At 51.2% G+C, this 24,477-nt stretch overlaps 1 protein-coding gene across 6 annotated transcripts in view; it reads right to left on the bottom strand.

Annotated features, from left to right (window-relative positions):
* LOC307065456 (centrosomal protein of 78 kDa-like) overlaps positions 1-24,477 on the bottom strand; it is a 51,414-nt gene that overhangs the window by 15,697 nt on the left and 11,240 nt on the right. For 5 of the 6 annotated variants that reach the window (XR_013811335.1, XM_079722281.1, XM_079722282.1 and 2 more), the window contains exons 2-5: positions 14,188-14,231; positions 12,472-12,506; positions 11,971-12,073; positions 4,484-4,975 (exon numbers count right to left, since the gene is read on the bottom strand). Coding sequence is in view for 4 of the 6 variants with exons in the window: in XM_079722281.1 (XP_079578407.1) it covers positions 4,484-4,612 (129 nt within the window). In the remaining 2 variants the exon portion in view is untranslated. The remainder of the gene's footprint in view (positions 1-4,483; positions 4,976-11,970; positions 12,074-12,471; positions 12,507-14,187; positions 14,232-24,477) is intronic. The other variant, XR_013811336.1, reaches the window with a different exon arrangement.

The raw sequence follows: 24,477 nt of genomic DNA, 5'->3' as shown, positions 1-24,477 counted from the left end.
GAGCCTATACATTTGTCAATCTTGACTCATTTGCTTTTCTTGAGTCAATTGGAGGTTTACAGCCACATTCTTAAATTCATTAACTACAATCTTCCCAAACAGGTAATTGATGAATTGATGCATTCTAAAACTTGTCAGTAACAAAGTGTTATTCCAGTTTACAGCAACAGTTTAATTCTATTTAGGTACTAAAACTGAATACACTGGATACTGCAAACTTTCTTCCCAACCACTCAGTAAAGTACTACATACTTTTGAGACAAAGGAAAAAAAAGAAAAACCTAAAAAGCATAAGACTCTTCTGATGTTCATTTCCAATGATACATCCCAATCTTGATGATCAATCAGCGATTTAAATGTCAACTATAAACCCAGTATTTTATTAGCTGCTATGCAGTATACTAGAGCAATAGAACAGGGAGGACCTCAAACCCTCTGTTCCCTCAAATTGAAAGGCAGGCTTCCTTACCCCTTCAGACCACTAATGGACACAGGCAACGCACACTAATGTTTCAGGACACCAATCAAGAATCACCTGCTTTGTGATTACTTCCATCAGACACCCTCACCAACACCACTGAGTTTGCTGCTCTGACGGGACGTTACATATATTTCCTATTTTAACACATGCCACAGTGCATTATAATTATGACTGCAGATAGATGTTGTAACAATTTAAAGAGAATGATGACTTCTTTGCTCTTTACATCTTGCTATTTCCCTTGCCATAATATTTCTTGAAGAGAAACCATAAAAATATAAACACAAAAAACAGAAAATATACAAAACGTGTGGTTTGTGGCTTAACACAAACTTAAGTAATATTAATTCTGACAGTATCCAGCATGACAAACTTCCATGGTACAAATGAGAATGGACCAAGGTTTGAGCAGGTACAGGAGACAATCCACGCATGAACAACACCAAGAAAAGGTAGACAGGAAAAGGTAGACAGACATGGTGTGTAGGAAATCATGAGACCAGTCTGATGGGAAGAGACTTAAACAAGACTGAAACTCACTTTCTAAACCTCCATCTCCAACTGGACAATTCGCAAGACACAGGTGCCCCAAAGTGGCCAAATATTCAATCCCTTTAACGGGGAGGAACACTTTAAAATTTTATTGGTTTAGTTTGCCCCAAAAGCAACTATCAAATGTTGGCAGGACACAATGAAGGCTTACTTTTGTTAACATACTTAAGTCTCTCTCTCTCAGAACTAGCCCACTTAGCTCCAGGTTCCTTAGCGCACCCGACGCACTTACACAGCATTTAACAGCTTTACACAACCGCAAGGTCACATCTTTATTTCTTATCGCAGGAACACGACTTCTGTAAACTTTATTTCTGTCACAACCTAAACCAAAATTATTGTAAAATGAGTGATTTAAACCATACATTTCATCATCATTAAAAAGCATCTAAATAAAAACAAAAGCATCTGCTCTGTGCTAAGGATAAGAAACGACTCCTGCCCTTAAAGCCTTCATTAAGGAGGAAGATGTATAAACTCAAAATTTCAATCACATGAGATAAATAAACATAACCTTTATGCACAGAGGTGCCTATGGAGGCAAAAAGTTATATCTAAGTGACGGCTTCATGATAACCCTGAAGTAGAATCTAGAAACATGAGGCTATGCAGGGTTGGAGTAGGAGGTGCATTAACTGCAGAAGGAACATCTGTGAAAAGACACTCAAGCCTGCCTCCTGCTGGGCACTGTAAATACTGCAGGTGGGGATGATTAAAGGCCAGGGGTCCAAGTGTGAGAAGAGACAGAAATGAAAATAGAGATGTTGGCCGAAGGAAGCCTGGGAGAGAGCATGGCTTGTATCCCACAGGTGATGAGGCCTGGGGCTACCACTGGCTGAGTAAGGCTGCCTCCGCTGACTAGAAAAAGGCGACCCGCTGCTGAAGGACCAATTAGATAAAGGGAGTGATCACAGAAAGCTCCCCTTCCTCAGGGCCAAAGAGCCCCAGGAGGCTTGGCTGAGCACAGTTCAGATTGCACGCCTCTGGGCAGGGCACACGCTCCGCGGCTAGTATGCACTAACTCTGTGTGGGCAAGCCATTAGCAGCATTATTTTAAGCATATCTTTTTATGTTAGAAGATCCCTCAACCCGAGTAGGCAGATGAACTCAGAGGAACTGAGCCCAGGAGCCGCGAAACCACCCAGGAGTTTCTGCCATAGGCCGGGCAAAATGTAATATGGTTGAAGAAGCAAATTTAGGAGGACGCCAAAATTTACAAGCTAGCCCCACTGGATGGAAGACATAAAGAAAGTTCACTGAAGGAACTCTGAAGAGAATGGGCTCTACAATAAACTTTTCTTACATTCAATGTAAACTATTAGGCAAAATTAAGTACCGTGCCCTTTAAGGTCCCTTCCAGCTATAATTTCTTTTGATTTCTAACTTATTACTCTGGTTAAGTAAAGTCCCTTCAGAGGTACAGAACAGTTCCTACACCTGAATGGGATGCAAAGAATAATCTGACTTCTCTTCACCAGGGGATGAGTTGAACTGTCCTTGCAGAGGAGATAACAGATGGTGTGAGCCCCAGATCCTAGAAAAGGGTCAGGCACGTGATAAGTTTTCAGCTTTTTGAAACAAATGAACAATCATTTCCTCTCCTAGATCTTCACACCCTTCCTCTGCTGGCTACTTTCTCACAGCTTATAAACATCCTCAAATATACCCACTTAAAAAACTCTCAGACGTATGGTTCTTTGTATCGTCTTGTGAGTAACCTAAGTCTCTCCCATGCCTTCAAACACCTGTCCTCCCAAAAAGCCCAGATCTGTACCTTGGGCCCAGACCTATCTACCAGGCCCCTCTAAAGCACTGAAGATGAAGTAAGATCCTCTCCCCACCCCCAATCCCTTCCTACTGTGCTCTGTATCTCACAAAAAGATGCAGCTGTAAACTGTCACCCACGCTTGCTGCCCTCCCTTTTCTAACTGCTCACCAGGCCCCACCCATTCTCTCTTGAATCTGCAAAATCCAGTCCAACCTTTTATAACTTAAGTGGGACCCTTAGATTACAATTCACCCTGCATCCAATCAACTGCCTTCCACCTGGAGGTCCGAGTGAGTCTCTAAACCAGAAGTCCATCTCAGTGTTCTTTAGGGTTTCCCACAGCCTTCAGGATAAACATCTAAACTTCTGACAGGACAAACAAGGCCCCTTTCTGATGGGCCCCACTAGGTTTCCAGTATCAACTCTCATTTCTTTCCCAAACCCTGAGTTCCAGTCCTGTACCTTAGTTTTGACATATTTTCTTGTACTTCTCCAACTTTGACACACACTGCTCCCCCCTGCCACCCCAGGAGCTTCTACATATCCTTAGAAAGGATGGCACCTCCTCCAAGAAGCCTACCCTGAACTTTCCCTTCCAAGATTCTGTGCTCTGCAAAGGGGAAAGGTGGTGGGGAGGGATACATTAGCAGTTTGGGATTAACATATACACACGACTCTATATAAAATAAATAATCAACAAGGACCTACTGCATAGCACAGGGAACTCTACTCCATAGCCTGGAACAAACTGTACGGGAAAAGAATCTGAAAAAGAATGGATATATGTATAACGGAATCACTTTGCTGTACACCTGAAACTAACACAATATTGTAAATCAACTATGCTCCAATATAAAATAAAAATTAAATTAAAAAAAAAAGGTTTTGTGCTCTGTAGCACCAGAACTCACTTCTTCCAGAGCACTGACTACTGTGCTTGTGTTTACTTGCTGCCCAGCAGAAGGGGAGCTTACCTAGGGCAGAAGCATCCTCTCTAGCAGCCCTTGGTTCTGACAACTCATTCAAGTGCCAGGATACTTTACACACATAACCTGCTTAATTAATTCTAAGAACCCACAGAAAGGGTGGTTTTTAATGTCATCTTACAATGTGGGGATTGTAGTGCAAAACGAACCTGCCCAGGCCAGAGAGAGCATAAGCCCTGGAATTCAAACCCTAAGCTGTCTTCACACCGGTGCTCTTTCCACTATATGATACGACTATTTAAAAATTTTTTTTCTTTCCTGAGCCCTGTTTTAATGAAAAGGAAATGAAGCTGGGATATATCAATTTCCTAATCACTTTGGCGTGTACCAGGCGAAGTCATTCAACAGACCAGGTAACATCTGTGGAACAATTAACGATGCTCCAAACTGTGCTAAGTGTTCTATATTGTAGAGTCTACAAGCATTAACAGAGTGCGACCTTGGAACCACCACAGAGAGTAAGTCCTGTTCAGCCCATGCTACAGATGAGAACACTGAGACCTGGAAGCCTTAAGGCACTTGGCCGGGGTCACCGAGCTGGCAGGAGTCCTAGGCCGCACGCCCCGTCTAGTGCACGCACACCGGGGCACTGGGCACCAGTTCTAGTGCCCACCCTCCACCTTGTACCATCTAAAACTCTGCTTCCCAGCGCCCACATGAGGGCCCCTGGAAGCAGAAAGTACAAACCCGTCTCACCAAGCCGTGGGTGGAAGAAGCTCTGGATACAGATCGGGGGCAGAGGCTGCTCAGGGGCTGCGCCAAGTCCATCCCGCGGAGGCGGTCGGCGTTGAAATCCAGCAGGCCCTCTCGCAGGGAGGCGCGCATGGCGGGCAGAGGCACCGAATCCTGCAGTGCGCACAGGTCCTCACAGCGCCAGAAAAAGTCGGCTGCGCTGTGGCGACGCAGCTTCACTCAGTGATTATGGGTCGAGCGCGGTCTCCGGGACGCTGGCTGCAGACACGATGCCCACACATGCCTGGAGGCCCCGGCTGGCCTCCCGGCCCCTCGGGCGGCCACCACAGTCCAGGGAGTGGTAATAAGGATCAAAGTGGTAAAGGTCCTGCATTCTTCTTCTTCTTGCATTATTTCAAAACCCGCATCGCTGGCGTCAGGCAGTCCGGTAACTGGGTCCGGCGGACTGGTAATTGGGTTCATTTGCCTCTGCGTTATCTGCCTGCCATCTGCTTCCTGAAATGCAAACAGCTACACAGGGTGATTTGCTACAAGACAGTGCAGGGAGCTTAATTAAGCACCAGTTGCAGGATGTAATTTACATTGACACCTAGGGAGTGATAGGAACAGAATGTAATTTACCTTGTGAAACAAATCTAGTCACAGACACTACAGATTAGTAACAGTTTAAATAAAACTAGGATCGATTAACCCTTTCAGGCCAGTTTATGTGTCTTCTCTAGCCTGTTCACTGTTGCCTTTAGTTTCCTTATTCTCAGGAGAGGAAAAACTTCATTTCTATTTTTGCTGCAACACTATTATGCTTAGTGAAATAAGTCAAACAGAGAAAGACAAATACGCTATGTTATCACTCCCATGTGGAATCTAAAAAATAAAGAATGTAACAGAAAGGAAATGAACGCACAGATGTAGACATCAAAGCAGTGGTTACCAGTGGGTAGAGGGAAGGGGGGAGGGGCAAGAGAGGGGTGGGGAGGGGATGAAGAGGCACAAACTACTATGCATAAAATAAATAAGCTATAAGGATAGACAATGTTGTATAATAACTTTAAATGGAGTAAAATCTATAAAAATAGTGAATCACTGTGTTCTAATATATTGTTATTACAATATAATACTGTAAATCAACTATACTTCGATTTAAAAAATGATCACCACAGTATGTCTAGTTAACATCCATTACCATACATGGTAGAAATCTTTTTTTCTTGTGATGAGGACTTTTAAGATCTACTCTCTTAGCAACTTTTAAATATGCAATATGGTATTATTAACTACAGTCACATCCCCAGGACTTCTTTATAACTGGCAGTTTGTACATATTGACCACCTTTACCCATTTCACCCACCCTCCAACCCCTGCCTCTGGTAACCACCAGTCTATGTATCTATGAGCTTTTTAAAAAAATACGTATAAAGTGAGATCATACAGGATTTTTCTTTCTCTGTCTGACATATTTTACCTAGCGTAACACCCTCACGGTCCATTCATGTTGTCACAAATGGCAGGATATGCTTCTTTCTCATGGCTGAATTTTATATATATATATAAATAAATAATCTGGCGTATTATGCCAAATGTCCTTTATCCATTTATCCATCGATGAACACAGGGGTTTCCAAGTGTTGGCTATTGTAAATAATGCTGCAATGAATATGGGGGTACAGATTTCATTTTGAATTAAGGGTTTCTGTTTCCTTCATACAAATACCATATGGATCATATGACAGTTCTATTTTTAATTTTTTGAGGACCTCCATACTGTTTTCCATACTGGCTGCAACAATTTACATTCCTACCAAAAGTGTCCAAGGCTTCCCTTTTCTCCACACCCTTGCCAACACTTGTTCCTGTCTTTTTTTTTTTTAACATCTTTATTGGAGTATAATTGCTTTACAATGGTGTGTTAGTTTCTGCTTTATAACAAAGTGAATCAGTTATACATATACATATATTCCCATATCTCTTCCCTCTTGCGGTCTCCCTCCCTCCCACCCTCCCTATCCCACCCCTCTAGGTGGTCACAAAGCACCCAGCTGATCTCCCTGTGCTATGCAGCTGCACGAATTTGCGTGTCATCCTTGCGCAGGGGCCATGCTAATCTTCTCTGTATCATTCCAATTTTAGTATATGTGCTGCTGAAGCGAGCACGTTCCTGTCTTTTTGATATGAGCCATTCCAACAGGAATGAGGTGACATCTCTTTGTGGTTTGATTTCTCTGCTGTTTAGTGATTTTAGGTGCCTTTTTAACTACCTGCTGGCCATCTCTGTATCTTCTTTGTAAAAATGTCTATTCAGACCCTCTGCCCATTTTTTAGTTGGGTAATTTTTCTATTTTTTTTGCATGAGTTCTTCATATAATTTGAATACTAACCCCTTATAGGATATATGATTTGTAAAAATTTTCTCCCATTCGGTAAGTTGCCTTTTCATTTTGTTGTTGGTTTCCTTTGTTGTGATTTTTAGTTGGATGTAGCCCCACTTGTTTATTTTTGCTCTTGTTGCCTTTACTTGGATCAACGTCTTTGTATAAGTTCTGGAAACAACTCTTTCATAGTTTCCATGGATCGTTTTTAGGGGAGAGGGTGAGTTGAGATGAACTACTAGTGAAAGGAGGGTCAATGGGTCGAACTATAGCCTCTGTTACTGTAGGTGGCCTCAAGGCCACAACTGATAGTCATTGTCTCCCTCCTGTGCTATCCATTCTCAATTCCCCTCATCCTTGGATAACATCTCTGCTAAAACGGATGGCTTACTTGGTGGGGTGACCCTCACCCTCGTCCCTGAGTGAGTGTTCTGAGCCCTAGTCATCATTTCTTTCTCAAACCATGGCTGCTGTACTTGACCATTTACTGTGTACTTGACCATTTACTGTCAAAATTGGGAAAGGCAGTACCAAGAAATACCCCACAGACTTGTTTTTAATCAATCATTTTCCAATTAGAAATTTTATTTTCCCCCAGACATTTTTATCACCCCAAAAGGAAACTCTGTACCCATTGAGAAGATACTACTTCGCTGTCTACCAGGCCCTGGAGACCACCAATCTGCTTTCTTTCTCTATGGATTTACTTATTCTGGATATTTCAGATAAATGGAATCATACAATGTATGACCTTTGTGTCTGGCATCTTCAACTTAGCATGATGTTCGTGAGAGTCATCCACAGTGCAGTATGTATTAGTATCGCATTCCTTAAAAAAATGTTTTTGGCCGTGTAACTGATATTTAATTGCTCCATTCCTTTTTATGACTGAATTACTATTCCACTCTATGTATATACTACAATTTGTTTATTCATTCATTCAATGATGGACATTTGAGTTATTTCCATGATTTTTCTACTGTGAATAGTGCTGCTCTAAACGTGTGCACGTAGATTTGAGTGTTTGTTTTCAATGATTCAGGAGTGGAATTGCTGAGTCATACGGTAATTCTATATTTATCCCAAAAAACACACCCCAAGAAACTTCCTGAAAGTCTGTCCTTGTCTCAGAAGCAGCTTTTCAGGAAACATGACGTCCAACAGTATGGACAGTGTCCCATGAGAGCTTATTTGTGATGCCTGGGGGTCTGGAGTTGGAAAGGGCTTCCCTTAGGAAGTGGCAGCTAAACTGAGGGCAAATTCAATGTGTTTTCCTTTCTTCCCTCCTTCTTTCCTTCAGAGGGATGACATAGATGTTTTACACAGTATATCCTTTTAAAACTTGTGCATTTGAACCCTGAACTTATTCATAAGACAAATGAATGATTATTTTAAGCAGGGTATTAGGGCTCAAATTAATTTCATAGAACCCTTACAGTGACAACTTGGATTGGAAACAATTTATTAGCAAAACATATGGAAGCGTTTTTTGTAACAATTTTGATAAATAAAAAAGTTGACAAATCAGAGTGTATAGAGAGAATATTGGTTATTTTGGAAATTGTATCATAAAATGGATGGGCTCCACAAATTCTTCTATTTACCTGAAGAAAAGAGTGCTAAGTCAGTTTCGGCTGCTGTCACAAAGTACCATAAATGGGGTGGGGTGGGGGCTTGTAAACAACAAAAATGTATTTCTCAGTCCTGGAGGCTGGAAGTCTGAGATCTAGGTGCCGGGATCATCGCCTTCTGGTGAAGACTCTCTTCCGGGTTGCAGACTGTCCACTTCTCATCGTGTCCTCACAGGGCAGAGAGCAGAGAGAAAAAGCCAGCTCTCTCATGAGTCTCACAAGGGTAAGAATCTCACCATGAGGGCTCCATCCCGATGACCTCATCAAATCCCAAAACACCCACCTTCTAATACCATCACATTGGAGGTAGGGTGTCAACATGTGAATGCTGGGGGACCCAAATATTCAGTCTATAACAAGTACTAATGGGGAAATCAGAGCTTCTCTTGAGGATGCTAAGGGCTGCTACAAAGATCAACGGTACATGTGTTTCCAGAGAGAACGACAATATAGAATAAGTTCTATAAGGCGTTCACAGAATAGATTCATCTTTCTTCCCCAGAACAGTCCTTGGTATCAAGGGACCCATTCCTGGAACTTCACTCTTGCTCAAGGAAATCCATCCTCTCATTAAAAAAAAAATCTTAGGAAGCTGCATGAATGACACAAAGGACTTTTTCCAGCTCTAAGATTCTGTGTGTAAAACCCGTTAGTCTAAATTTATTTCCAAAAGATAGACCCTCTGCGGGGTCTGCTCCTGCGGGGAAGATGGGACCCCTGCTTGTGCCCCAGCCCCCAGGTGTGGCTTCCTCAAGTTTGGGGTGAAGGCCCCAGGCCCCTTGGGCTCTGCAGCGGGGCGGTGGGCTCGGGGGAAGGAGCATGGTCTCAGGGGTTTCTCAGCAGGAGATGCCCGGGCTGCCACGCAGGAACCCAGCGGCCCTGGGTGGGGCGCAGGCTCGCCAGGCCTGGGTGTCCCTGCTGCGCAGGGCTGCTGAGAACAAGGTCCGCAATGAAGCTCTGCCTGGCAAACGGGGACTGTGGGCGGCTCCATCCTCCCCTTCCGTTGGCACAGCCCCATGGCAGCCCTCCCTTCCAACAGGCAAAGCCTGTGACCTGTGGCCGGACAGCTCCACACCCTCACGCCCCGGTGCTCGCCCCACGCCGGGAACAGGCACAACCCCTGGGCCGGCCTCTCTGGACGGCTCGAGCGGGACGGCTTCTTCAGCGCGCCCGTCACCCACCCCGAGCCCAGGGGCCGGCAGGTAGGTCTGAGGGCCCCTCGGGCCCGGGCGGGGCGGAGGCACGGGCTTCGTGGCTGGGCCGGCCCTCCTCGCCGCCTCCTGCCTCTGCGCCCCGGCCCCGGGGTGGGCTTCCCGTGGCCCCGTCTCCTTTCCACCCCCGTCGCGCCTCTTGCCTCCCCGGGCCGCGGGCTCCACCCGGAGCTGCACCGCGTCGTGAGGGTGCGGGAGGGCGCCCGCCCTCGGGGCTTCCCGGACACCTACTGGCTGTTCGGCCACGTCCTGCAAGGGCAGCGGCAGGTCAGTGGAGCGGAGTCGGCCCGGGTCTCCTCCCCGCTGAGGAGGGGCGACCGGCACTGCGCACGACGCGGCCCTGGCGGGAGGGAGACCGGGGGGAGGGGTTGGTGGGGAGCTTGACTTGCACTCACTTCCGAGGGGACGCTGAGCCCCCAGGGCTGGGGGCTGACCGGCCTCAGCACTCCCACGAGGGGGTGGTCAGGAAGGAGGGACCCTGTCCCTGGGGCCCAGGGCGCTCCCGGGTCAGGCGGAGTCGCCAAGTGTGTCCGTTGCCCTGGACAGCTGAGGCACGTTTTGCCCAAAGGAAAGTTCAGTGCATTGCAGAGAGCAGAGGAAATACCAGGTGGCGAAAACTCCCTGTTGCTAAGGGTTGAAAGGAACCAATAATTCCTCCTGTTTCTCAGGGTGTTCCCTTTGGCTGTTAATGAAATGTATTTCCAAGGAATGCAAGCATGTGGCTGAAAAGGCCAGCAGTGCCTGGCGGTCACAGCGAGACCCTCCCATCTCGCCCCCCATGGGCCATCCTGTGTTCTGGGAGCAGAGCTATCAGCTACAAGTGAAACATAGTAGCTTCCATATCCGGGTTCTAAGATTTTCTAAAGCCCTTTAAAGGCCCCCTTCTCTGTGTGGTGCTTGACCTGCTGGTGTTTGGGGCGGGAGGGTGGGCTGGGTGGAGAGTCTGAGCGCCATCCCGAGGGAAGGGCTTTGGAGGCCTGTGTGAGCCTGAGACCAGTGCCCGTGTCCGAGGGGAGGCCAGAGCTGACTCCAGCCTTGCCGAACCAGATGTCGCCCTCCTTCTCGACAACCCAGCAAAGCCTGTCGCTCACATTCCTGGCTGTGCTGCTTACACTTGCCCTCTGGGAAGGCCAGCCTGGCAGAGCTCTGTTCCTGCCCTCTGGGCTGCTGGTAACTGAGTACCTAGCCTGGGTGCCGGAGGGGAGGATCCATAGATGGTGGAGGCCCAGTGCCTGCCCAGGGTGCTGCCCCTCTGCTGAGCTGAAACTTCTCATCAACGTCTTAATAAAACCAAAAGGGATGTGATATTGTTCTACCACCTGTGCCCGACCAATGTCAGCCCTTTGTCATATGGGGCAGTACTGTCTAATGGTAAAGCTTCCAGTATCAGATCCCCAATCCCTTCTCCTACCCCCTCCCATGGGGGTTCAGTGGGTACATCTGTATTTCATAGAACCTGAAACTGATTTGACAAAGGAGCTGGAGGTCTGGGGAAAGAACTGGTCTGATCTCAGTTAAGAATGCAACTTTAGGGCTTCCCTGGTGGTGCAGTAGTTAAGAATCTGCCTGCCAATGCAGGGGACACGGGTTCGAGCCCTGGTCCAGGAAGATCCCACAGGCCGCAGAGCAACTGGGCCCGTGCACCACAACTACTGAGCCTGAGCTCTAGGGCCCACGAGCCACAACTACTGAGACTGCGTGCTGCAACTACTGAAGCCCGTGTGCCTAGAGCCTGTGCTCTGCAACAAGAGAAGCCACTGCAATGAGAAGCCTGCGCACCACAAGGAAGAGTAACCCTCACTCTCCACAGCTAGAGAAAGCCTGCACACAGCAATGAAGACCCAACGCAGCTAAAAATTAAATAAATAAATAAATAAATAAATAAATAAATAAATAAATTTAAAAAAAGAATGCAACTTTATACCTGGACGATACTAGAGCACTTTAGCACCTCACGTGTTTGAAAATGAGACCTTCACAAAGACCTCATGGGCAGGAGACGCAGGCAGGAGAGGGGACAGACTGAAGCTCTGTGACTGACTGATCAAGTAGCAGAGGTCCAGCTGACTTCCAGGCCTACTGCTGATTTACTATCACCACAGCCACGTAACACACCTTCCACATAGAGAACCAGCAGAAAAATGAGTTTGAAGAGCATTTTAGCTAAATCCAAGGTCATTTTGCTCATTAGTGAAAGTCATTCTGTTCCTACACGCTCCCCACACCCTGACCCCCTTCCTAAAACCAAATGAGTTCTGAGATTAAGGTGGAAGTGACAAACCTGGAGGTGACCAAGCTTTACTTTATCATCTCTTTCTTCTTCTTCCACGTGTGTTCCTGGTCTTATTCTTCCCGGTTCTTCTGCAGGGAGCGGTCCAGCAACTCTGTCAAGCAAAATCACACACCCTAAGGATGACTTTCACAGACTCCTCCCGTGGAGGCAGTTTTCAAAAGGTCTTCCTTCCTACCCACCCACCCCCCCAAAAAAATCAATCTTCATCTCAGGAGCCCTGAAAGGCACATATTACCTCAACATTTAATATTTAATACAACTTTTAGATCTAGATCTGATAACTGCCAGTTGCCTCCAATTCACTCTTTGTAAGACAATTCTATCTGAATCATAAGCTTAATAACCTGACTGCAAACCCAGCATCCTTAAGCTATTTATGGTCACCCTGGCAACTCACTATAAAGTTCTTTTTTTTAAAAGATTTCAGAAAAGTAATTTCAGTCACCAAGATTACATATTGCACAGAACAAAAAGGTTTATCATTCTTACCGTTCTCTGGATGTAACTCTACGTCTCTTTTCCTCCTATGTGGAGAGAAGGGAAAAAGAGAAAAACAATCTTTCCAAAGAAGATCAAAACCAAAAGCATGAGTCAAAGCATTAAATAAATACATTTGATGTGGTTAAAAACAGGGGTGGGGTGTAATCTGGGTTTGGAGGAGATCTGGGCAGCCTTCAGTCTGGTGTTGATATCCCACCACCCTCAAAACAAAGAGAGGCCCAGGAGCTGGCCTGGCACATGTCTGCACACTAGAGGTCAAGTAGTGCTGCTACGTAAGTCAAAGATCCACCGCATGTCAGGAATTTGTTAATACTAGAAGGAAACCAAAGGAGTAATTTGGGATTCACATCAGGAAGTGATGATGACAACCTAAACTGGACACCAGATCTTCTCTGATGAAGACCTTAGTCCACTACTTCCCTAAGTTCACAACACTTGCCATCTCCAGGATATCTGTATTTATGTATTTAAGAGAGATAAAAATATTGTGGTGATGAAACCAGTCTATGTCTTGTTTGAGGTGGAGGTTACAAGAATGCATGCGTGCATACACGTGACCATACATGCACAGTGAATAAAGTCTGCAGATTATGCCGATGTCCATTTTCTGGTTTTGCTATTATAGTTATGTGAGACGTCACCGTTGGAGAAAGTTGGGTAAACTACACAGAAGCCCTCTGTACTATATTATACAGAATTAACCTGTATGTGTATATGTAAAATTCTGCCTCCAGACTGCCTTCAGACTTGAGCTACAACGTCAACTCTTCCCTGGGTCTGCCTCTCTTGGCCTGTCCTGCATATTTCAGACTCGCCAGCCTGAAGTCCTGTGACTCAGTTGCTTAAATTAATCTCATATACACAGACATCACTGGGTTTGTTTCTCTGGAGAACCCTAAGATAGATTTTATACTAATATACTACAGTAATGTATACATACATATAATCTGAAACAATACAGAAGAAACTGATGAATGCTCGCCTCTCGAAGGAAGGACAGGACGGAGAGCGGGGAGCACCACCCCTATGTACCAAACAGCCTTTTGTGCTGCTGCCAGCCCGGCCGCCCCAGGTTCAAGCAGATATAATGGCGTGTGGCCCAGACAGTGGCTACACAGCTAAGGATTTTAAGGCACAGTGCAGCGAGATGCCAGGGCCACGGTCACACACGTGGAACATTCTAAAGCCAAGAGCGGTCGCAGGATTCCACGCATGGGCCCCCGAGGGCACTCTGGAGGCCGTCGCAGACCCTCAGGTCCCATGTGAGGAAACAGCCCACTATAACACAGCAGGCGGCCCTCCTCCCAGATCTCACCTGGGTCAGCCTCCTGGGCACCCGGCCTCCTCTGCACAGCACGGGGCAGGCTCACAGAGGGAAGAGCGGCCCAAACCCAAAGGTCACACCAAACCCCACGGGAGAAGAGAAAAGCAAGGTGATGAGAGGAGGGGTCCCTCGGGAAGCTGGCCACTCAGGATTTCCAGCGTCTTCAACAGGAAGCGAGCTCACGAAGCACCAAGACCTGTCCTGGGTCACACTCAGAGGACTTGACCCCTGACCACACAGCCCGGCTTCCCAAGCCTCCTCGATGCTGACAATGCTGACGCGGATCGGCACGGAGGAATGGGGGAGTGCACAGCTGGGGTGCTGCTGGGAACTCTGGACTGGCCCACCCTGAGGCCCCCTCGAGCAGGCGCCACACTCACCAGATGGTCTTGATGATTTCGTGAGCAGCATCGTGGGGTTTGTCCTAAAAGACAACAAGACAGGGTTCAGACCCGTCCCTCCCCACTCCGGTGATGCGGGCGCCCAGAGGAGACGGGGGCTGCGGCCCTGGGACTCCTCCTTCATTTCCCCACCCATGGGGAGAGCTCCACCCACAGCGCTGGGGCCATGTCCTGCCACGTGGGACACGCTGGCTCCGGGACCGCCTGTTCCTGCAGCGCCCTGACGCCCAGCGGGCTGCGGGGAAGGGACCGGGACGGACTCGAAGCCCCTGACTCTCCTGCCCCAGGACTTCCCCCGGGCACTCCTGCAGCCTGGAAGCCACAGGCCTGCCTCTGAGTCCCTGAACCGCTGCAGGCCTCGGTCTCCATCTGTAAAATGGGGAAACACCACTCGTGCAACCACCGGGAGCGGGCGAGCAGAGGTCCTCCCTCCCGGCCACAGCGGCGCTCTCCTGGCCTCACTGCGCCCGGCGGGCTGGCCTCGCCGCTTTCCCGGAAGAGCACATCAGGAGTCGCTCTGGCCTTTTGCTGGGGTCTTGGCGGCCAGCTAACCCAAGACCCCGCAGAAACCAAGTGAGGACGACGCATCGTGTGGACGGTCTGTAACTCTAGACGCACCTCCGCCCCGGCGGTGAAGCTTCCTATCGCGGTGAGGAGGGGCCTCGAAGAGGATGCACAGCGAGAGGAGGGGACGCGAAGAGCATGGGCTGAAGCCCGAGGTGAGATGTTCAGGCCCAGAGCTGCCAGCCCTGCCCCAGGGCAGCGACTGCCCCTCTCAGCCCAGGCCACCATTTCCACGCTTCACAGTGGAGGACGGCAACGCGGGCAGAGCCCCTACGGGCCAGGGCAGCGATGCCCGGAACGTCCCAGGACAGGGCCCCCCACGGCGAAGCGTTCCTAACAGGTCAAACAACTCCGGAAACACCCTTTGTGTCCTAAGCCTCATCTTTGCAACAGCAGCCCTACTGAGCTATAATTCACACAGAATGGGCCCCCGCTTCAAGTATACAGTTCAGTGGCTTTTAATACATTCAGAGCTGGGAAACCATCCCCTCCATCTAGTTCCAGAACATCCCATCACCCCATTAGCACACGTGCCCCAATCCCTTCCCCAGCCCCTGACAACACTAATCCACTCTGCGTTTCTGTGGATTTGCCCGTTCTGGACGTTTGTAAATAGAATTACGATATGTGACCTTTTGCCCAGAATCTTATTTTTTAAGGCAAAGGAAAAAAACAATCTTCTATCGTTCTTAATAATATCCTCCAACTTACCAAGGACGGAGCAGTAATATCCATTGAACTCATATTACTTAGACAAGGCCGGGGGCGGGAGATGGAGCACGTGCGGTCCAGCACAGGACAGCCCTGCAGACCAGTGGTTCCCGATGCGGGGCAACCGACCTGCAGCATCAGTGCCACTGCTGACCCAGAAACCCTGGGGAAGAACCACTGATGGAACAATCGGCCCCAAGGCCTCCTGGCAAACGGCAGAAAACAGTGAGGACAGTTCGGTGTGGAAAACAGTCTGGCAGGTCCTCAAAGGTTAAACAGTTAGCAAATGACCCAGCAATTCCTCTCCTGGGTGTCTGCCCAAGAGAAATGAGAATATTCGTCCACACAAAACCCTGAACGTTGGGCTTACCAGGTGGCGCAGTGGTTAAGAATCCGCCTGCCAATGCAGGGGACACAGGTTCGAGCCCTGGTCCGGGAAGATCCCACATGCCGCAGAGCAACGAAGACAGTGCGCCACAACTACAGAGCCCGTGTGCTGCAACTAATGAAGCCTGTGTGCCTAGAGCCTGTGCTCCACAACAAGAGAAGCCACCGAAATGAGAAACCCGCACACTGCAACGAAGACTAGAGCCCACTCACCATAACAAGAGAAAGCCCACGCATAGCAACGAAGGCCCAACGCAGCCAAAAAAAAAACCACACCAAAAACCTGAACATTAATGTTCACAGAGGCGTGATTCACAACTGCCAAAAAGTGGAAACCACCCAAATGTCCATCAACAGATGAACGAGTAAACAAATGTGTCCTCCACACACTGAAATATTATCCATCCACGAAAAAGAGTGAAGCACTGACACTCGCTACAACGTGGATGGACCCTGAGAACACGATTGCTAAGTGAGAGAAGCCAGACGGAGAAGGACACACAGGGTGTGATTCCATTGATGGGAAACGTCCAGAACAGGCAAGTGCACAGAGACAGAGAGTGGGTTCCTGGTTGTCAGGGGCTGGGGAGGGGGATGGGAGGGATGCTAATGGGGATGGGGTTTCCTCTCGGGATGATGGAACGGTCTAAAATCGGTAGTAGTGACGACTGCACTCAATGAATACAAAGCAGGGCACGGCCCGCTTTAGGTGGATGAGGTGAAGAGTGTGGGAATTACACCTCAAAACAGCTATCAAAAACAACAGCAAGACCAAGAGGGACCTCCCTGGCGGCCCAGTGGTCAGGACTCTGCGCTTTCACTGCCGAGGGCCCAGGTTCAATCCCTGGTTGGGGAACTAAGATCCCACGAGCTGCACGGCACGGCGAAAAACAAACAAAAAACCACAACACAATCTATAGGAGGAAATGCGAGGTATTGTTAAAAGCACCTCCACCTCAGTAGGAAAATACTGAGCATCTAAGACACTCATGTGGCCGACAGACTCTGTTCCTGATCCACAACATTCAGTGAGTCCAGACAGACAGTCCTGGCAGCCCTGAATTCCCTGGGCTCTTGTACCCACTGAAAGCAGAGAAGACGCCACGCTTCCCATAGGGTCTGCTCAGAGAAAAACGCACACAGCACAGTGTACAAGGCGCTGAGGTAGCCACAGGATGAGGAGGAGGGTCTAGAACTTTCCAGCAACGCTCTCCCGCATCACACTCCTCCTGAGGGGAGCCGGCCCCCGTGCACTGAGGAGCCTCAGCAGCCCTGTGGGGCCCACGGGCAGAGGAGCCACGGGAAGGGCCTCCTGGAAGCCAGGCATCCCTCCCGGTCCGGCCTTCGGATGGGGCAACCCTGGCTGAAGCACCTACTGCAGCCTCCTGAGGGACCCTCGGCCGGAATCCCCTGGCCTGCCTGCTCTGAATCCCTGCCCTCAGAAACCACGGGAGGTCATCAGTGTGCATCGTCTCAGGCTGCTAAATTCATGTCTGCATTCAGGCCGATACACTTCCTTACGAGCGCAGCCCGTAAGAACAAGTCTTAGAGCCACGGGAGGACATGACAGTACCCAGAGTCTCATTCCGGTCACCACTGTGGAGTTACAAAACAGCGTGGGCACTCTGAAAGGACCCCGTGAGCACGCGCGTGTGCCTGAGCATGCGCCGCGTGGAAGCCCCCTGCCGGCTCGGACTGTGCTCCCTCCCTCGGCCCCCTCAGGAGGCTGGACGGGCCCCAGAGATGCTCCTCCTGCAGGGGTGGCAGGGGCCCTCACCGCACGCGGGACGCAGCCCTGGCTGAGCCACCGCGTCTCAGGGCGCATCACACAGACCTGGGAAGACAAGGGCCTGGAATGTGGTCTCATCTGTGATGAGATGAACTCAAGCTTTCCCAAGCTTTAAAACCAGAACGAAAGGAAGGAAACAGTTTACGACGTGCCTCCTGCAATCTCAGGATGCTGCTTTAGGGACTGGCCAGCTTCCAGCAACCGTCCTGAGTCGTATGATTTAAGATGGGCTGATCACCATCGATGATTCAGAAGCTCTCACAGCTTCTCGGCTGTGGCCTCTTCTTCTGCTTCACAGGCCTTCAGAACAGAGCGACGCCAGAAGCCGACCCAGAAAGGTCCGACTGAGAACAGTCCTGAGGAAGCCCACGCTTAGGAGCACCCACACCTCCTCCCCCGGGGGAGCCCTGGAACTCCGGGGTTTGAGGCCAGCCCTGGTCTCACTGCACGGGACGCCCGGCCTCCGTGTCCCAGCCACAGCCCCGGCCCACTGCTGGCTGCTTGCGGAGTCAGTGACTAACCCAGGCTCTTCTCACTGACAGCCTCACAGCCTCCGCAGGAAGCTGCGCAGAGGCTTAGCGGAATGCTGCTCACCACAGAGCCGGCGGCCTCACTCCGGGGTCCTGGGAAAACAGCCGCAATAAGCACAACCGTTCCCGCCTGAAAAAGCACCCTGGGCGGAAGCCGGAGGCTGTCATCAGGCCTGAGCCGCCACCAAGCCCGTCCCGTCCGCTCCCCTCCCCTCCTCTGCCCAGCTCAGGTGAGGGCGGAGGCCGCCCACGGGGCTGGGGAGTCTGGCTGTCCCACTCGGCAGGCCCCTGCCTCCTCCTTGACCGTGAGGACAGGTGTGGGAACAGGAACTCCACCCGGACGCCCTTAGGTCTGGCTGTTCCCCGGCTCGTCCCCGCAGGCCCTGCGCCAGGCGTGAGGAGCCTGGACAGGAGGCCTCCTGGGTGCTCGCTGCCAGGGCACGGCCCACCCCTGAGCACGCAGGCTGGTTCATGGTGACAGGGGCACAACATCTGGAGACATCGTCCCTGGAGGACCCGGCGAGAGGCAGGGGGCAGAGACTAGAGAGGTGACAAGACGTGGACTCCACCATCCTCTTCCCACTTGCAGCAGGAAGACGCCGGGACCCAGGGGGCCTCCGAGGCAGGGGCATCACACCGGGACGAGCATCAGAATCCCTGGTCAGAGTGGAGTTCTGGGGCCCACCCGCAAAGTTTCAGAGTCAGCAGGTCTGGGCCCCAGGAACCCGCATTCCTAACCAGTTCCAGCTGGTGGGGAAGCTGCTGGCCCGGGGCCCTGCTCAGAGAACCACCGGCCTGAAGCAAGCAGGGACTCTTGCTCTATCACCATCTGCTGAGGGCACCAGTGCCCAGGAGGTGCCCAGGGGGAGCACCCTGGGACTCTGCCCGCGGTCCCCACTCCCCAGCAGGCTGCAGAGGGGGGCACTGCCTGCGGGCTGGGGGTCGCTGCCTTCTTCCTCGAGGCTCTGCACACCTCCGGAGCCCTGGGGTGGGGGCCAAGGCAAGTGGGACAGAGCGGCCAGGGTGCGATGCACGCACTGCTTCCCAAAGTGGAGAAGCGCAGGGGAGACGGAACATGGCGGGAGGTCTGCCGGCTGTCTCTCTGCCTGTCCCAGTGGCAGGGCTTTGAGAGCAGAGATCTGGCTGGAGGAGTGGAAAATCCCAGAAGGCTCTCCGTCTGGGAGGAAAGCCAAGCGGGTGAGCAGAGGGTCCCGAGGCCCAGCGAAGGCGCTCAGCCTCACCCCTCAGCCTGCGGCCCTGCTGGGGAGCACCCACTCGCCAGGGAGAGGAAGCAGGGGGTGAAGGGGGAGGGGGAGGGCCAGCGCCTGCAGTGGGCCTGAGTATTCAAGAAGTGAACAGGTTTTCACTTGAAAATGAGTGCATTTCACACAGGGGCGGGGGTGGCAGAGAGACTGGCTGTGGAGCATCACAGGGGTCTCGTCCACAGTCAGCCCCGGACGTCCGCAGGCCCCCAGCAAGGGGATGCTGCCTGGCCCCAGGACCGTACCTGAGGACAAGCCAGGCCAAGGATGGGAACCGCCTGGTAAAGCGATGCAAAGGAGAGAGCCAGGAAGGAGGCTCTCCTCCCACCGCCCACCCGGACCTCTCCCCACAGGGCCAGGCGTCAAACCAGCCTGGTCTCGGGACCCAACCGCGTCGCAAAACCCTGCCCGCGAGACCGGCACTGCAAGAACAGTCAACATGGGAAAACAGGAAGGGGCTGCCGGGACTCCATGAGGCCAAAGTCCAGCTGGAGGAGGAAGAGAGAAGAGGCAGCGGGCCAGTGGCTCCCGGGCCACGGACATGGTGCAGGACACGGTGGGCCAGTGGCCCTGACCCGGGCGGGTGGGACCCGCTGTGCACACAGGGGCCCCGATGACCAGGGTCCAAGAAAGGAGCCGCCACGAGGGAGAGGAGTCTAGAGCCTCACTGTGCCCAGAGCGGCCCCTGGCCACCTGGACGAGGGGCAACGGTGCGCGGTGGCCCACTCCAGTGGCGTGTGCTGTGAGCACAAGATGCACGTGGATGTCTAAGAGCGCGCACGCACACAAAGTAACACTGCCCTTCAGGAATTCTTTAAATGGCACGTGGAAAACGTCGTGTCTGGGCTATACTCGGTTACGTACAATGCTATGAAAACGTACCTCGCCTCCTCCTTCTGACTCGTCACGTGGCTCCCACGAGGGCACGCGCGTGGCTCGTGTGCCCCCTCACCTACCGCCGCACCTGCGTGAGTGTTTCCAGACCTGACCCTGAGCCTGAGCTCCACGCCTGGGTCCACAGCTCACAGAAGCCAGTCTGCGCAGAGCCAGGACCGGCCGGGACGTCCTGCTGTCCGGGCAGCCGTCCTTCTGCAGGACGGGCATGGGTGTGTCCACAGGAGGACGGGGCGCCACGGGGGCTCCAGGGGTGACAAGACCATTTCAGTTGCTTCAATCCAAACTAGCCCACCTGTAAGAGCCCGGGCCGCCCAGCCACCCAAGGAGCCGCTGCAAGTGCTGAGCACCTGACGCCGGGGGTGTGCGTGGAGGGGCCGTCGTGGAGTGACCCCGGTGAGACGGGGGAATGCGACAACCAAAAGTTCACCACCAGAATTTTTCTCGCCCTCACCAAAGAAAATGCTTTACTGCCACAGAGCAGTGCGGCCTGAGGCCGAGGCCGTGACGGGAAGGGAGGGAAAGCCCAGGGATAGAGGAAGCCCTTCCGAGGGGGCACAGCTGGAGGAGGACTCGCCTGAGCTCCCCGCGACAAGCGGCTGCACGGCCTCCACCCAGCGGTCTCAAAGGCCAAGGCGAGCCGCGCCCCCAGCCTTCCAACTGTCTCCCACTCCAGCAAGGGGTCCTGTTAGCACCGTATCAGTACAACTGGCATCACCCCACCCCAGGACCAAGCCAAACGAACGCCTCTGCAGGGGCCTCGAGACCCCATGACCTGGGCCACGCACACGGGAGCATCAGTCAGCCACGCAAAGGGGTGAAGCCCTGACACTCACAGCAACGTGGACGGACCCTGAGAACACGATGCTCAGTGAGAGAAGCCAGACACAGAAGGACACACAGTGTGTGATTCCATTGATGGGAAGCGTCCTGAACAGGCAGATCCACAGACACAGAGAGTGGGTTCCTAGTGTCAGGGGCTGGGGTAGGGGACTGCAGGCCCTTAGCGCTGATGGAATGTTCTGGAATTAGAAGAGGTGATGGCTGCACAGCTCTGTGAATATAGTAAAAGCCATTAAATTGTACACTTCATATGGGTGAGTTCTGTGGTGTGTGAATGCTATCTCGACAAAGCTGTTATTTAAAGAGAGACAAAACCCACAAGACCCAGTGCGGCTCTTCCTCCCCTTGTCCCGCCCCTTCACCTGGTGTCTGTCACAGACCAGGTGTGGGCCCAGCGAGTCCTGCGGCCCCAGCACCTGCTCCCCGTTGGGAGCCTCACTCAGCCTGCAGGGTGAGCACAGAGCAGACACCAGGGAGCCACCTTCACACCAGGGGAAACGTGAGCCGCCACCACCACCATGCGACGTGCAAATGCTTCCTGAGAGCTCCCTGCCCCGAGCCCCACGACTCCCACCGTCCCCGGGGGCACCACCCCATGGCGGCCCCCACCCCCCAGCACACAGCCTGCAAAAACCTCTTCCCCACCCGGGAAAAGACGCGTCAGGTTTTTAAAGGACCAGCGTTCTCAGAGGTAACCTCTCTCACACACCGGCTGCCCGGGCACCTGGGGTGAGTCTGACGCGCTTTCCGGATATTGGCCGCGCACCCCATGACTAACTGAGGGGATTCAAACGGAAGCCCCTCAGAGATGAGGAGGCATCGTCATCCAAGGTCAATATTCAGTGAAGCACACAGCCTCTGACCTCCCAACTGCAGCTCACGGGAACCTGTGACTCGGCAGCCCTGCCAGGCGCCCTGGACAGGAAGAGGGTCCGGTCAGACACAGGGGCGCTGAGGAACAGAGTATACAGGCGGCATGTGGATGTTAGGGACCAAAGTACGAAAGCTAACAGCCACGTACTTACGGAACACCAGGCTTTTCCCGGTGATCCCTTCCTCTTTAAAGAGGCTACTTCACCCACGGAAAGTCGTCAAAGGGTTAACCTGCCTTCCACCTGAGCTCAGATTAGGCAGCACTCACACCAGCAGAGGTCAGATCAAAAAATATTTTGAGTCATGGGGAGGGATGGCTCACTGGGCCGCCCACTTCAGCTACTACTCACTGTGCAGTGAAGGGTGTGACTGCTCAGCGGGCCTTCATCAGAGACTCGGAGGCTCTCGGGAGGAACCCACAAGCAGGCGGGGGCAGTCACGCTGGGGCCGCTCCACGCCCACAGCCTCAGTGAGTCATGGAGGGGAAGGACCACTGCCCGCACGCCCTCCTGGCTCCTGCCCTGCCTTCAGGCAGCCGAAGATACCACCTGCTTCCTCCTGAGCTGAGACCCGGTTTTCCCACCAAAAGAAGGGCCATCCTGCTTTAGAAATGCCACCGTGAGCTATAAGTGGATATCTGGGAACTCTCAGTCACAGAAGGAACAAAACTCGCCCTGCACCCTGCCCTCCTATTTGTCACTTGCGCAAAAGCCCATCTTCGAGGCTGGACATTTCCGCGTACAGGTGGTTGTGGCTGTTTGCACTTGCTCCTGCGGGTGCCCCCTCCTCAGACAAGCCACCCACACCTCCCCCAGGGCGAATCTGGCAGCCCCACCCTCTGGGACCTCAGCTGATCCCATATTCGGGGCACTACACCTCAGCTGAACTTCTGTGTTTACAGATCACCTACCGTCCTTAGTTCATAAGTTTTGAGAATAATACTGTCACCCGCAGAATGGGAGAAAACATTTGCAAACGAATCAACGGACAAAGGATTGATCTCCAAAATATATAAACAGCTCATGCAGCTCAATATTAAAGAAACAAACAACCCAATCCAAAAATGGACAGAAGACCTACATAGACACTTCTCCAAAGAAGACATACAGATGACCAACAAGCACGTGAAAAGCTGCTCAACATCACTAGTTATTAGAGAAATGCAAATCAAAACTACAATGAGGCATCACCTCACACCACTTAGAATGGGCATCATCAGAAAATCTACAAACAACAAATGCTGAAGAGGGTGTGGAGAAAAGGGAACCCTCTTGCACTGTTGGTGGGAATGTAAATTGATACAGCCACTATGGAGAACAGTATGGAGGTTCCTTAAAAACTAAAAATAGAATTACCATATGATCCAGCAATCCCACTACTGGGCATATAACCAGAGAAAACCATAATTCAAAAAGACACACGCACCCCAATGTTCACTGCAGCACTATTTACAATAGCCAGGTCATGGAAGCAACCTAAATGCCCATCGACAGACGAATAGATAAAGAAGCTGTGGTACATATACACAATGGAATATTACTCAGCCATAAAAAGGAACGAAATTGAGTCATTTGTTGAGACATGGATGGATCTAGAGACTGTCATACAGAGAGAAGTCAGAAAGAGAAAAACAAATATCGTATATTAACGCATGTATGTGGAACTTACAAAAATGGTACAGATGAACCGGTTTGCAGGGCACAAGTTGAGACACAGATGTAGAGAACAAACGTATGGACACCAAGGGAGGAAAGCTGCGGTGGGGTGGAGATGGTGGTGTGCTGAACTGGGCGAGTCAGATTGACATGTCTACACTGATATGTATAAAACTGATGACTAATAAGAACGTGCTGTATATAAAAATAAATAAAAATTCAAAAATCAGAAAAAAAAGGAATACTGTCTACTGTCCTCCGCGCCCCCTGGAACACTCACTGTAAATATCCAGGAGGTGCCTGCAGAATGAATGAATCAATGAACAAACAAGCTCACTCATTTCAAACGTGAGGTCACATGCGTAAGCTGACCTTCTAAGAAGTTAAGCTTCTGGAAGGAGCCCATTTTCTTAATGTATTCAGCCTCGAGTCATCACAAAATATGAACTCTTATAAAGTACTGCCCCCTCACTTCCCATGAGAAAGCAAACTTCCTCAGCAGGGAAATGGGAGGGTAGCAGACATTACCCGCAAAGCTTTAGGAAGGCTGCGGCTCGCTGAGCACTTCACTAGGGCCCCTGACCGCCTGCCTGGTAGTAGGACAGACACACCAGGAACTGCTGCTGACCGGCAGAAAGAGCGCCAGGCCAGGCAGACAGCACACCCCGCACCCTGAAAAGCGAGGTCCGGCCAGCAAGGGAAAGATGCTCTCCACTTCAGAACCGCCCACCACTAGAAAGCCAGGTCCTGCCAGGGCCTGG

Source organism: Hyperoodon ampullatus, assembly GCF_949752795.1.
Source record: "Hyperoodon ampullatus genome assembly, chromosome: 17".
Lineage (NCBI taxonomy): Eukaryota > Metazoa > Chordata > Mammalia > Artiodactyla > Ziphiidae > Hyperoodon > Hyperoodon ampullatus.
This window is presented reverse-complemented; position numbering and strand designations above follow the sequence as displayed.